The 15957-nt window shown below is 39.5% G+C and overlaps 1 protein-coding gene across 1 annotated transcript; it reads left to right on the forward strand.

Annotated features, from left to right (window-relative positions):
• Window positions 1-246: 246 nt before the first annotated feature.
• LOC108605763 (N-glycosylase/DNA lyase) lies at window positions 247-10415 on the forward strand. The gene is made up of 5 exons (XM_017995565.1): window positions 247-345; window positions 395-703; window positions 762-1248; window positions 1314-1796; window positions 10160-10415. Exons 1-4 carry the CDS (start codon window positions 254-256, stop codon window positions 1791-1793), a joined length of 1368 nt encoding a protein of 455 aa, XP_017851054.1. The 5' UTR covers window positions 247-253; the 3' UTR covers window positions 1794-1796; window positions 10160-10415.
• Window positions 10416-15957: the final 5542 nt, after the last annotated feature.

The raw sequence follows: 15957 nt of genomic DNA on the forward strand, positions 1-15957 counted from the left end.
ATCAGATAACAACAGCAGTATTTATTAAAAATATCGTTTAATTTTAATTTCGCATACATTTTCACTTCGTAAATTTATTGTGCTAGACTTGATAATTTGAATTATTTGTAATTTGTTTGCATAGCAGCACGCGTTCATCTCTAGTCTCCCATCGATAGCTGCCTATCGAGCCACAGTAACTTATCGAGCAGCAACAGCAGCTGATCGTGCTTTTTCGCTTTTATTTGCAGTTTGTAGTGCAAAAATTTTCGCAATGACAACAATAATAAAACGCAGTGGTATAATTCAATTGGCAGCAAATGTTTGTGATCTGGAGCGCACTTTGCTAGGCGGCCAGAGCTTTCGGTGCGTATACTATACATAAAAGACATGTTTGTAAGTTAATCATTTGCAGTTGGCGCAAACTGAGCGATGAGCCCAAGGTGCAGTATTGTGGTGTAGCTATGAATACTTATTGGGTGCTAACGCCGGAACCGAAGCATATAGCATATGAAGCGCATTCACTGGATGCAGAGAACAACTTTGATGAGCTGCTAAGCAACTATTTACGCGCTGACTTTGATTTGGAGAAGCAACAACGTCTGTGGATGCAGGCGGATAAGCAGTTTGCACAGTTTGTGAGCAAGCCTGTGCGCATGTTGTCACAGGAACCACTGGAGAATATTGTAAGCTTTATGTGCAGCCAAAACAACAATATAAAGCGGTAAGTGTTTGACTTAGCGGCTATATTATGTACATATATTCAATGCCAAGCCTTGCAGCATTTCGGCCATGATACAATGGTTCTGTGCCGCTTTTGGCCATAAGATTGGACACTTTAACAATCAAGATGAGTACACATTTCCCACCTTGACGGCTTTAAGCAAGCACAGCCGCAGTCAGATGGAAAAGCAGTTGCGTGTTGCCAAGTTTGGGTATCGTGCCAAATTTATAGCGCGCACATTGGATCACTTGAAGGAGCGCCATGGCAATTTTTGGTTTGATCAACTGCGTAAACGGCCTTACATTGAGGCACGTGAGGCTTTAGTGCTGCTGCCTGGCATTGGCTACAAAGTTGCCGATTGCGTTTGTCTTATGTCCTTGGGTCACTTGGAATCGGTGCCCATAGACACGCACATCTTTAAGCTGGCGCAGCGTTATTATTTGCCAAATTTAACAAAGCAAAAGAATATTACCAAACAGATCTATGCCGAGGTGGCAAAACATTTTCAACAATTGCATGGCAAATATGCGGGTTGGGCTCAAGCTGTAAGTGTGAGACAGAAAGAGAATTAAATAATTTTATTTATTGTTTGCAATGCGCTTGCTTGCAGGTATTATTCTGCGCTGATTTGCCGCAGTTCCAGGAACAAGCAGAGACAGCTACAAAGCCAGCTAAAGAGCCAACTACAGGACCAGCTACAGAGACAGCTACTAAACCAAGTACAGGAATAGCTACAAAGCTAGCTAAAGAGCCAGCTACAGGGCCAACTAAAGAGACAGCTACAAAGCCAACTAAAGAGCCAACTACAGGGGCAACTAAAGAGCCAACTAAAGAGGAAACTACAGGGCCAACTAAAGAGAAAACTAAAGAGCCAACTACAGGGCCAACTAAAGAGCCAACTACAGGGCCAACTAAAGAGGAAACTAAAGAGCCAACTACAGAGCCAACTACAGGGCCAACTAAAGAGGAAACTAAAGAGCCAACTGAGGAGCCAGCTAAGGAGCCAACTACAGGCCCATCTAAAGAGCCAAATACAGATCCAGCTGAAGAACCAACTTCAGAGCCAATAGCAAAGAAGCCTAAAACATAACATGTAAGTTCCAGCTAAATTTAGACTTTAAGCCAAAGCATAGACGTTGCTATAAATCATGCCTAGAAACTTTTGCTAATGAGCTCAGAAGACTAAGCTAAGTTTGCTCTGTAGTCCAACTGCAAGAAATGCATTTAAATTTTAGTCAATAGCATAAGTTTGAATCCAGTTTAAGCACTTGTTGTTGTTGTTGTTGTTGTTTTTGGCGTGTATAACAACACAACACACTCTATCAGTGGGTGCTTTAATTTTAGCCAAGTCAAGCAGTAAGTGAACTAACTAAAACTTCAATGGCGTAAACCTTTTAACGTCACTTCCAGGCAGCAAACAAACAAGCTGCTAAACACAAAATACTTGCATAGAGTGTGGCTTTAACTACTACAACAGCTCAATGGAGAAAGTTCTGCGTGTCTGTGTGTGTGTGTGTGTGAAGGCTGACCCAGGCTATAGAGTATTCCGCTAACTCTAGCGCTTTCAGTGGTTTCCTTCACCAGCACAGCTCAGCGCAGCGCAAAGAAACAAAACAAAACAAGTAAAAATAAAAATAAAAAGCAATTTACTTATAAATTTTGCACAGCAATTTTACGGTTTAAAAACCAAGCAGACAGGCAGACAGCCAGACAGAAATGCAAACCCACTCACCTGTGTGCGTCGCTACCCTTAGTCAAGTTCTCTAAGCTACATTCTTTTTTTATATGTGTGTGTTCATATTTTTTTATTCTGCTCTGGAGCTGGGGCACACATTTGGGTCTGTATGGTGTCAGCTATAATTTAATTTAGACAACAGCCAACCGCAACAGCCAACTAACACACCCACCCACACACACACACACACACCTCCATCCACATAGAACTTTCGGCACCGGAAGCAAACTCCCACACGCTCTACACTTGTGTGTGTGTGTGTGTGCCTAACTGACTTGGATTCTTGCCTTTTGTTGAATTGGGCGTCACTGCTTGCAGCGACTTTTCAACGTAAATTATTTATTAGACAGTTTAATTTTCAATTTAAAAAAACATTTTGCAAAATGTCTGTTTGGTCGTCGTTCTGGCCATAACAACATGCGCTCAAAATTGCAAGACCAATCAAATTTTTGTTTTGGCTAATGTATATGGATATGCTTGAGAATTTAAAAGCAAACAAAACAATCTGCTGTGTGAGCTTAAGTAAAAATAAAATATTTTCAAATGTTTTAGTTGACTTAAAGGCTTGATTTTTGAGTATTTATTGCATATTAATGTTTAAATATTTGAGTAATTATACATAATTAAGAGAGTGTAGAACTTGTTTGCTACGTTTTGTTGCTTTAATAACTATTTGATTATTTTATTTATTTTTTTGCGTACTTTCTGCATTGTAATTGATATACATTTCGCTTAAATGTTTTAATCGCTACTCAAATTAACTTCCAGCGATTTTTGACGCATTTAATTGCAATTCATTAGACAGCAATTACACCTAAAGCTAAAGCAGTTGTGAATTAATTAAAGCAACTGCTAATTAATAGAAATTATATGCAATTAAAATGATCTAACCTTTGCTGCAAACAACTTTTTGCGAAAATGTAGCCATTTAAGCCTTTTGGGGACCAGCCACAAGCACCAGCAAACATTCAAGCAGCTAACCCAACCCAACCCGCTCAACCTTTGACATTGCCCAAGTGACCAGGTTATAAACTTTTTCGACAGGCACGCAAATAATGGCCATAAATACAAGTACATTAATGCTACCATATATACAGCAGCAGCAGGTCCAACGCAAGAACAACAACAGACTGGCTTGAAGGCTGCGCCGGAGCTGGAGCCTGAGCCTGTGTGCCTTTGCCTTTGCCTTTGCCTTCCCAGCAAGGTGTTGCTTATGCTGGTTACACATAAATTACAGCGTCACATGCAACGAGTTTTCAGCTTCTTCTCAGCATTAACCGCGCCAAATGCCAAAAAACTTTTGCTTAGTCCTCCCGTACCGCTAAGCGTGTGAGCCAAGCAGCTAACAACAGCAGCGGCTTGCTTTTAGCCAAAGCTCTACCTCTATAGTAAGGTAGCAATGGTAGTTTTGGTTTGCTTTGCTCCACTTTGCTGCTGCTTGCTTCAAAAAGTTGCAAGTTTGCATAACCAAAAATTGTTGTTAAGTTGCCAAAAAAAAAAAAAAAGAAAACTCAAAAAAGAGCAAAAGTTGCCGCTGCCGCTACCACTGCTAAAAAGTTGGCTAAGAGCTGTAAAGCGTTGGGTTTATTAAATGTGCGCAGGAGTCGCCAGCAGGAGTTCAGTTCAGGTGAAAAGTGTAAATGCGAATAATCTTGCGCATAAAATGTCAAAAAAGCAATTAATGCTGCAGCAACATTTAAAGTTACAGCCACAATTAGTTGTGGACGCTGTGCGCTTAATTATTGCATTGATTTTATGCACATCAAATTATAAATTAGGTGGCAATTGTTGCAGCCTAATATATAGTTAAAATGATTATAAAATAAACACGCAGAATTCACATGAAAGCGAAAGGACCAGAGCCAGAGCTAGCTATAGACTCTATACAATGGTAATTGTAGTTGGTGTTAGTTGGTGGTTGGTTGGGTGGCAGCTTAAAGGTTTCATATTGTGCAACTAATTGAGTTGATGCCCCAATCTGTATGCTAGTCTCCCAATTAGCAGACATTTGGAGCATTTCAATTGAGGGCACTATTACTAACTTATTAACCACTAATACTCTTAATTGCTGGCCCAAGCACCAGAGCCGAGGCTGAGGCCTTGTTCTGTGTAAAAACTTGGCTGGCGCGTTTGCTTCGCCGACGGCTTTGGGTGGGTTTTGTAACAAATGCAGGCTTTTCTCTATGCCCAGCAGAGTAGAGCAGAGAGATGCGCGCTGCAGAGACTTGCAGATTGCCTGCTGATTTAATTCAAATGCAATTTCAGCATGGAGACAATCTCCGCTTTGCTCCATTTAACCCAATTTCCGCTAAAGTAGCAAGTCAATATTAACACACAAACGCCGACACTCACACAAGCACACACACACACACAGCAAACTTAAGAGAATGCGTGCGGGTGTGTGTGTGTGTGCTTGAAAAATTGAAAGAGAAACCATTTGCCAGTCTGCGGTTGTGCGCTCAATTTGCGCTAAAATCACCAGCCACACACCACATCACAGCCCCCGCAACCCGCCCCCATCCGTTGCCAAAAAATGTGCCGCTGATGACATTTAATTTTATGCACATGACGCTTGCCACTTTGCCACTTGCAATATTTCGCTCGATTGAGCTTTAGCAGCAGCAGCAGCGCGCTCTTCAAAAATTTGTGCGCCTCAAGTCAAGTGCGTTTGTGTTTTAAGTGTTTCGAAATTCAGTTAAAAAAGTTTCTGCAAATATTTTATATACTAATTAAATTTCTTTTTTTTTCAAATTCAAATTTCAGTTTGCTCAGCATGCAAGTACTTAAGCTGGCTGTGATCGAACGCAGCCATCGATAACAATTAAGCAAAGCAGTACTTAAATTTAAATATGAACAGCTGTTGCTTAGCAGTCAAGTACTTAGGCCAGCTACGATCGCTAGCAGCTATCGATAACAATAAGACAAAGCAGTGCAATATTTAAATTGCAAGCAGTTTACAAATTGCAAAGTTTGTTTTAAAAGCAAACGCTTTAACTGCAATTATAACTGCAATACAAAATACAAACTATAATTTAAAATTATAATTTAGTGCTAGCTACAATCTGTAGAATTTACGTTGGGGCTTGCATAATAATTGCAGCCAAGCTGATAAACATTTAGAGATAACAGCAGCTAAATACGCATAGACAGTTAGTAGTCGCTACAGGAGCTTTTAGTAAATACATATATTTACAACATGCTGCATGTGTTGCATGCTACATAGAATTGCGGCCATTGTGTGTGTGTGTGTGTGTGTGTGTGTGTGGAGAGAGGTGTCTCATTTTTCAGTTGGGGTGGCACGTAATGTGAACGCCGCATGCCAGTTAATTTTGCACTTTAATGTTTTGACACTGAGCGCTTGTTAGATGCCACTTGCCGCTAGCTGCGTCGTCTACTAATGTCGAGGTATATACACATGTATATGTATTTGCGTGTGTGTGCGCTTTGGTTTGTTGTCTGCTAGCCAGGCAACTCTAATTCTAGCGCTCTCGCTCGCCGAGTGTGCTCGCTCTAACGTAATTAACAGCTTGCCGCTTGCTCTTCAAACGACTTTGCATATTTTAAAGCAAAGCTGACGCCCCAAAGCACACATAGACACATAATATAAAGCCGCCTATACTCAGGGGTGCGTTTATGAATGTTCGTTTTGATGTGTGTGTGTGTGTTTGTCTGTCTATCTGTTTGTTTGTTCGTTTGTGTGTTGCGTAATCAGCGCAAAAATAAAATACAATTTTATTTCTCAGCCATCAAATGGCCGCAAGGCGTCAAAAGTGCTTCTTGTTGTGCCACACGCTTGACGCTCAGTTAATCCGTTTAATTATTCTTTTTATGCCCCATGCAAAATAAAAATAAAACACAAACTGACTCAAATTGGGTATCATGCAATTGAGTAGACAACTCTGCGTCGCCAACAGCATTAAAAGTCAACTTCTTGTTGTTTTCATTTTCGTTCTCATTGTTGTTGCTGTTTTTGTTGTTGTTGTTGTTGTTGTTGTTCGTGCAGTTATATTGTTGAGCAGCTTTTTGCGTTTGAGTCAAAGCGTTAAGAATTCAGCTTCAAGCATTTCATTAACTTTATGCTGATTAATTAATGCGTTTGTTATGCTGTTGCTGTTGCTGCTGTTGCTGCTGCTACAGTTGATGAGCTTGCAAATTTTATTTCAAGTTTGCAATTTGCATGACAGCCGCAATTAAAGGATTTTTTTTTTGTCTTGAATATTTAATCAAATGTTTATGTTGCTAGCTGTTGCACATTTATTACATAAAATATTCAGAGTTCAGTAAAGCGCAGCAGCATTGTTGGCTTATTAATATTATATAATTAAAATATTTATCCTTTTTTTTAAAATATTAAAGTGCATATTTTTAAAAAATAAGCAGACGCAGTGCGTATAAGTAATATGTACGCACAGAAGTATGCTACAAATGCTTTAAAGCATTTTATTAAACTGCGCAATTTAAACAACAATTATTATGCACATTTTATATTTTATTATTTAACTTCACGGCTAACTTTTAATAAATTCTAAACCCATATATAATCTTAAGTTTGCTGCAGGAACAAAGGCTTGCTTAGAATACCAAGAAATTCAATTATAATAATTAACAGCAACTAATGCAATTGTTTCGAAATAATTTAAAACTCATTTAAGCGCATTACGTTGCCATTGCCTTTGATGTTGGGCGAGCTGCCCCCCTTCCCCATTGTGTGCAGCTTTCTTTTTAGCTCATTTTGCGGCTCAATTATCCACACTAGGTCAATGCGGCGTGGCAATTGAATTTGTCATTATTCACAGCTCAGAGCAACACGCAGGAGCACAAGGACAATGGGGCAACATATTGCTATAATGTATGGGGCCGACCACACAAAACACGACAAAAACTAGAAGAAGGCAAGCCAACAAAAAACACAAACGAACAAACAGGCAAACAGATTGTCGAATTACAAATTTCGAATTAGGAATTAGAGACGAATTACCAATCCAACAACAGCAACAACAACAAAAAAATGAAGCTAAAGGCAAACAAAGCGTTTAGGCGTATGCTCTCTCTCTCTCTCTCTCTCTCTCGCTCTCGCTCTCGCTCTCTCTGTCGCTTTAACTGTGACTGTTGATGAAGCCATATAGCTGCAATACCAAGCGCTCAGCAGCGTGTCCAGCAAATGGAAAAACATCAACAACAGATGTTGCTAATTGGTTTTTAATTTAAGGCCTCAAGAGCAATAAACGCTTGCGCCAAGCCTCAGGCCTCAGTCTGCATGTGTCTCTCGCTCTCGCTGTTGTTCTCTCCATCTCTTTCGCTGTCTGTATATGTGGCAGGGTTTTGATTGTTCGCATACAGCTGCACGCCTCAGTCCGCCCCTTTGCTACAATTGGCTTTCAACTTAGTGTGGAAAGCTTGTGGCTAGCCCATGTTGCTATTCTCTATACGCAATTCTGTTGGCATCCTGTAAACAGGCTCTCTGCCTCAGAAATTCAGCACACAGCACAGGCTTACTTCCAAACCAACCAAAAGCAGCCAAATTGAGAGGCTTACGGCTGTTGTTGTTAAATGTTGCCATTGCTATTGCTGGTTGCCATTTGAACAACATTTAAGGCAACTCCAAGTCTGAAGATCGCATTGCTAGTTTACTTCAAGCAGCTTAAGCTTGCTTTGCTCTTGGTTTTAGTTTTGTCTACTTAATGCAAATTATTCGTCTGATATAATTGAATATATTTTAAATCATTTTACAGATTTTTAAAGCAATAGAATACTATAGCTACTATTATAATATAATTATTATCAATCCTTTTACTCAAACATAAGCATTATTATTAAAAATGTTTCCATTACATTCTTACTAAGAATTTAAATTCTAGCTGCAAAATACTAAATATTTATGTATAATAATGAAACTCATTTAAATTTTTTGTATTATAACAAAGCAAGTCTTGCAACTAGTCTAAGTGCAATATTAGCAATTTTTAAAGCTAAATCACAATTTCAATTTACAACAAATGAATACAATTAAACTTAAAAAAATTCGTAGAATACAATAGCAATAGCAAATTCACTTTTAAAGTTTACAATTTAAATGCTACTAATATTTTGTTTACATATTTAAGCACCTCGCTAAGGCTTCCCGCTTTGCAGTTAGTTAGTTATTTATTTTACTTAATCATTTATTTGATTTATTCAAACAAGCTTAATCGATAAGCTTTGGCATATTCTACGCCCTTGAGCAACTTCTTTGTTGTTATATCCTTGAGTGCAGAGTCTTCAGCTGTTGGCTGCAGCCGATCGAATTGCAATTGTAGGTCACACGACGTGCGAATGAAATTGAGTGCTCGTTGTTATGCGTTTGCATGCAGGCGCGGCCAGGCAGGACATAAATCAGTGCCTGATTTAAGGCTCTTGAAATTAGCGTGAAAGTTAATTCTTATGCTTGCCACGAGCATTTGCTGCTTGCTACTTGCTGCTAGGCAATTTGTGGGTAAGTGCTAAGCGCTGGGGGTGTGGCCGAGCGCTCAAAAATAAAACACAAGCCACAGCCAGACAAAAAACCAGCGAGGAAAAAAAAGGTGTTGTTGTTTAACATAATCAATTTATTTACAGTTAATGTGCTGCGGAATGATAGCAAAGAGCGCTGCACCCGCTCCCGCCCCCCCGAAATTGTTGCGACTTCATAAACTTGGCCAACACTCGGGACTGTCTGGGCAGCTGTGTAGCCCAAATAATTACTTAACGGGTTTAATGCTGCGTCGGCATTATGTACACACCAAAATCCAGAACAGCACCCGGTCCGTCCGTCCGACCGACCAACCAACCGCCTCTAGTTGTAAACAAGGCCAAGAAAAATGCTCGCAACCGCAACCTCCCCTTCGGGCCACCTGCTACAAATCAGTAGCAATCCAGCCAACACTCCCTGCCACATTTGTGTGTGTCTGTGTGTGTGTGTGTGTGTGTTGAGCCTTTCTTTGTTTGTAATGAGAAATAAAAAGGGCACTGGCAAATGTTGTTGGCTCTGAGTAGAAGCAGGACGACGGCGCGGCGGCTTGACATTTAATTTCTGTTAATAATTATGTGAAAAGGCAGCGAGCAAGCGCGCTTGGATTTGTCTTGTTGCTTAGCCATTCGTTAATTGTGCTCGTTCCTTCTTGGCTGCCTTGTATTCAATTTGTTGCTGTCCCACTAAATAAATTCGTACATTTTAATGCTTGACCCCAGCTCCACCCGACGCCATCCCAACCCCCCCATAACATTTCATTTTACTTTTATTTGCTTACCATCTTTTATATTCTTTTGTTTTTTTTTTTTATAAGTTTTTCTCTTTTGTTTTGAGTCATGACGTTGCGCCGTCGCCGCCCAAATTGGCTAAGCAAGTATAACATTTACATAATTAGTTGAATATAATATATACTCGTTGCCTAAAATGTTTAAATAAGCATGGCCGCTGTTAAATTTGACTGTGCACTGACTCTAAGTAAGTTGCTAATTGTAATAACGAGAGCAGTCGAATGGCCCCAAAATTAAAGAAAATGGCGACAGCTGTGTACACACTTATCGCTAAATATGGAGAGCTTAGAAGGCAATACTTATCGACTATCGATATATATTCCAAGCTAGCACAAAATCAGCTGAGCTCTTCTGACTGCGATCAAAACAAGGAAAAGCATTTTATGCATTGCATTTCATTCTTTAATTGCTGTTGCATTAATTTTTTATTTGCTTTCTATTTGCAGCTGGCTGAGGCACTGAAGAAACATATCTTGATGGGCTCTGAGGCCCGTGAGTTTCGATGGAATACATTTTATAGAAGCAGCGGGAATCCCAACCGATGGAGGGGAGAATATAATCGCAGCAGAAGATATCTCGGACTCGAAAGATCAGCATCCGGCCGAGGAGTAATGCTGCACACATATGACGGGCCTTGCCCAGAAAATATCTGGCCTGAGGTTAATAACAATATCCTCTACCCATAATATCTTCTATATTTATGCTATATACATGTGTATTTTTTTTTAATATTTTTATATAAATATATATTATATATTATATATATTATATTGTATTATAGATGTGACATATAATATATACATAAATAAAACATATATTTATGTACACATAATTAATGAATTGGTTTTTTTTTTTTTTTTATTTTGGCCAAAATGTTCTTAATACTGCTTGCGTTTTTTTTGCTCCTGCTCCTGCGTTATTCTTCCGATCAAAAAAGGACTTGCATTTTCGTGATCCTGGGCATCGAATCTATCAGCATTACCAGAAATTTTTTTTGTGAATCTTGGATATCTTTGGTATGCAGTTCGATAGATTTGCTGCTCAGCATTACGAAAAGGCATATCCTTTTGGGGAAGGATAGCAAAGGAGCATAGGCTTAAAAACGATCACATTTGGCCATACAAAATGTAACAAAAAAAGACTTGGCAACGAATGGCTCAAAAATTTCCACTACTACACCAACAATAAGAATTCAATTGTTTTTGTTGCAGATGAATATTTATTTATTAGCTCATGTGTTTCATTTTAGTTTATATCAATTATTGGAATATTTTAGGTATTAATGATAATAAGACTAAATACAAAAATAAATGAAAGAATCATTAGAAATAATACAAGCAATATTATAAATAATACAATCAATATTATAATAAATACAAACAATATTTATATAAAAAGTAATGGTTTCAACATCTCTTGCAGGCTATGCTGTTGCTGTTGCTATTCCGGTGATAGTTGATAATGAAGTCTTCTGGACTAGAATGCCATCCCTTTTGTTCATGTGACAGTTAAACGCTCATGCCGCTTTCCAGAATGCGACGCAGTTATCGACCGTTATGAAGACTTTTTTTTATTGATATGATTACAAACAAAAACAATAATTCAAGCTACAATTTTGTTAAAAACAGATTAAAACATAAACTAGCTCTAACAGCTTATTGTGCGGATAGCAAATCTATCGAACTGCATACCAAGATATCCAAGATTGCACAAAAAAATTTCTTGTATTGATTAACTTAAAATGGTAGGTAGATATGTTTAGTCCGGGATCCACAGCGTCGCCTTTTATAATGTCCTGCATCTTTTACAGATATGTTTTGACGCTGCCTATGCTCCAGCAGCAAATCCATACTAGAACTGGAAGAGTACTGATGCAATACGCTGTCTAACAGTTCCAGGTTGCCGTAATACATTGTAATCCGACCTGGAAGCATTGGTGATTATTAATGTCCTGCAGCTGCGCACATCCCTCACCAAGAGCTTGTTGGACACGCCCTGTAAGCAGTTTGGTTACTTCACCGATGACTCTGACTCCATTCCAGATTGACATTGGAGCAGCTTGTTTTGCCTGCTGGTTTTATGTTTATATTTATATATTTTAATTTAATCTGCAGCGCTGAAATTAGAATTGGAAAGCGTTTAAAATTAATTTTTGTCGTGTCAGCAGAGCAATTGTAATTGTAATGAAAAGACAGATCACTGTTAATGTTAAGCAACTCGCTGTTGATGTTAAGATACCCTGATAATGTTAAGCTGCTCGCTGTTAATGTTAAGATCGCTGTTAATGTTAAGCTCGCAATTAATGTTAAGATACCATGTTAACGTTAAGCTGCTCGCTGCTAATGTTAAGGTCGTTGTTGCTGTTTAGTTCGCCGCTAATGTTAAGATAGTTGTTAATGTTAAGCTTCTCGCTGTTAATGTTAGGTTGCTCGCTGTTAATGTTAAGCTGTTTTTGTAAATGTTAAGCGCGCTCTTAATGTTAAGCAGCTCGTTGTTAATGCTAAGCTCGCTGTTATTGTAAAAACTAGTTGTTAATGTTAAAATACGCTGTTATTTGCTATGTAAGTCCTTTTGGTGTACACCGTGTTAACTGTATAGATAATTATTTTGAATAAACTAATTTAATGCAAATTTAATTAAAATTGCGTTATCAATTTTTAGCTTTTGCCTTGGCAGGCTGCTCAGCTCTGAGAGTTTACGAAATTTAAATTGAAAGCTGTGCGCTTTGGACTTGGGGCTATTGTCTAGATGAAAATTGGAATGTATGTTTGCTATAGACATGACAGATGGAAGTTGTTTTTGGGAGCTTAAAGTGCTTGCTGCTATCGATGCTGATGGCTGGTCGCAGCAGCGGCTGCTTAAATTGCTGCTGCTGCTGGCTTGACCCAAGTTGTTGGCCATAATCAGAGGCGATGTTGTTGGGCAAAAACATGTACATAGCACACACACACAGACACAAACACATATGTATATATACAATTGCAGCTGGGGCAGCAGCAGCAGCAGCCAACATGTCTCTCATTGTGGTGGAGACCCAAAGCCCTAGGCCCAGACCCAGACCCAGACTCAGACCACAGGCGTAGGCGCTTATGTTTTTGGGCCAAAGTCATGCCCAATGGAGACGCTTGCTGGTAGTTTTGTCGTCATTGCCAATGTGCAACATGCCGGTCAGCCCTTTTTTGGGGCATGTAGGTACGTGTGTGTGCAGCGAAAGAGACTGCGGAGAGGCGTAGAGGGAGTGGCACGATTGCAGGGCATGGCTTTTGTTTATGATTTCACGTAGCCTAAAGCGAGTGCCAACCACACACACACACACACACACACACACAAGCAAACCAAACGTTAGCTAATCCACTGTGTGTGGCTTAATCTCGATACATTGAATTTCCATTATATTTTAATGGAAATCACGCATCTGTTTATGGCTTCATCTATGGCTATGGCCGCAGTCCTTTTTTTTCGTACGGCTGTGGCACACACACACACATTTTGCGGTTATTAACAGTGAATACATGAATTTGCCACAATGTACATTCATACATGCCACAATAAACATTTGTCTATCTCTATCTGTGTGTGTGTGTGTGTGTGTGTGTGTGTGCTAGATACCACACGACTGTTGCTCTCTAATGTCCACACGTTTCACAATATTCCCCACCTACAATACACAGAACTCTGGCCCTAGCCCCTAGTCCTACCCCATCCCAGCCCGTTCGCTTCGCTTAAGCGCACTTAGCGCAAACGCTGGCTGGCTGGCTGGGCTGTGGCCATCAATATATCAGCAGACTGGACTACTTATTCCCAAAATGACGCTATCAGCGCCAGCTACGTGTATCCAGCGTTAGGACGATGACCAGGAGCAGCGCCCACATTAATGGCATTGATCTCTAATGGATTTCGTGCTCCATTGTCTTGTCGGCGAGTGTTTGCATTAAGTGGCGAGACTTTCAAAGCAACGAGAGCGCATTGAACTGCTCGCCAATTCGCAAACTATAATGCGAATTCGCTCGCCTTTCTAAGTTCAAAACTTATTAAAATTAATTTACTATACATAATTTTAACAAAAATATGTTAATATTCACAAGATTATAGTTGCAAAGCAAATATTTTGCATGCTTAAATTGATTTTAAATAAAATTTCATGTAATATATCAAAAACTATTTGAATTTTAAAAGTTAATTAGTGTTACAAATCAATGCAATAATTGCAGTAAACAGAAACCAAGAAGAAAGTTCTTCCTTATGGAATTAAAAACAAATGCAATACTTTAATTTTTAGTTCAAATAGTATTTATTAATAACTATTTTATTTTTAGTTCAACAAATCAATAGATAAGTTATAAAGCTAATTAATCTGTTGAGTTCTAGCACAAATAAAGAATCAAATATTTTGATATTTGGCTGCAAATCTATCAATTCTCTTGACAATCTACACTTTGAATAATAACAACAAAAATGTTAAACACAAAAGTCAGGGGCGCAATTTGCATTTTGCATTAAAACACAAAAGCAGCCACAACGACTGTTGCAATAAAAGTCGAATGAGACCAACAACTATAGCAATAACTATAACTATATAAAACTGTAGCAACAATAACAGCAAGAAGCAGTTGTTGGGAAAAAGACGCCGCCTTGTGCATAGTTTTTGGTCACCCAATTAACCCTAGAATGCCAACAGCTTATGCTTAGCATATCTGTCTGCACTCAATATACAGAGAGATAGACAATGCTTACACACAAACTGGCAAATAGACTTTGTCTACGTACAGTTTGCATTGTCTTTGGCGTCGTCGTCGTCGTCGTCGTCTGTTGGCCACAACCGCCAGACCGAGCTAACGACAGCGAGCAGGATGAGGCAGAGAATGAAGGGCGACCTATTTGCCACTTGCTTTGGCTTTGGTGAGTTCCCAGCTGCAAAAGAAAGCAGAAATTTTAATAGAAGACTGGCTAATACGCTGTTAACAACAGTCGACTGTTATTAGCAGTATGTTGTCACTGCTATTAACAGTTGACTGTTTAGCATATCAAATGCAATTAAGTTCAATGTTATTTGTGGCTTGCTTAACAGCATGTTAATTAACAGTTGACTTTTAACAGCATAACATTTCTATGCGTGCTGCATACCCCACACTGTTAGTTGTTGCAACTTGGGGCATTGGGCCTCTCGTTAAGACTCCAGACTCCAGTCAAAACTTGTGTAACCGACTTTTGTATTATTTTTCTGTTTGCGGCTTAAAGCAAATGCTAGCGACACAGAAAGTGCAGGAGAGAGACAGAGAGAGAGAGTGAACCACAGTTCAGAAAAGAGAAAGATGCTCTGCGTTTTATTTTATTTGAATGCTGCGGTATTCAAATGAGTTTTTAAACATTTGAATTGCTTTTGACGCCTGATGTTGAATGCGAAATTATTTCTAGTGATTTGTGGGCGGCGGCGACTTCCCACTCTCTCTCTCTTTCTCTTTCGCTCTGCATAGCCGCCGTAGGTATAGCAAACACGAAAGTTAAAGGCACGCGTCGCTTTCATTTACTTTGCGGGCTCTGCGCATTCTGCTGATTTCTTGTTGCTGATTCAATTTCAATTGTTAGTAGGAGCCAGAGCCAGAGCCACAGCGACTTGCTGGCGTTCCGTTTCGCTTGCCTTGGCTGATTGTGCGCGCGCCACCCAAACCCAAACCCCCACCCATTGCTCTAGCTGCTTTGCTAACGCTTAGGCAGTCATTTTATACACTCGTTGAACCATTTGAACGTTTTGCCTGATTCGTAGCATTCGTTTGTTTGAAATGCAAATTATTTGTATGCAAATGTTCGGCTAAAGTATTTCCTTGGCATTCATATGCCACCCCAACCCCATTCAGACTACGCACAGATTCATTTCAACATTTTACACAAGAAATAAAAAGAAAGGAAGCATTTGCTTGTTTTTGCTGCGTTGTCTGCTGTCTGTCGCCTGTCAATCAACTAAATTCTTTCTCTCTCTCTCTCTCTCACTTTTGCTCACTGCGTCGCTGTTTGTTGCCAAATTCGTCTTGCAGCTGCTCTAGTTAAGCCTTGGCGTTAAAATAGTTTTCAACAAAATTTTATTTAAATGCCGCCGCTGCTGCCTTTGAACTTTAGCCGGCTTTAGCGCCAAGCCAATTTCTGTTGGGGGTCAATGCTTGTTTGCTTGCTTAGGTCAGGGCTACGGTTCAGTTCAGAGTGAGAGACCCTTGCAACTGTTGCGCCGTGTTGTGCATAACAAGCTTAG

This window comes from Drosophila busckii, chromosome X (assembly GCF_011750605.1).
Source record: "Drosophila busckii strain San Diego stock center, stock number 13000-0081.31 chromosome X, ASM1175060v1, whole genome shotgun sequence".
Lineage (NCBI taxonomy): Eukaryota > Metazoa > Arthropoda > Insecta > Diptera > Drosophilidae > Drosophila > Drosophila busckii.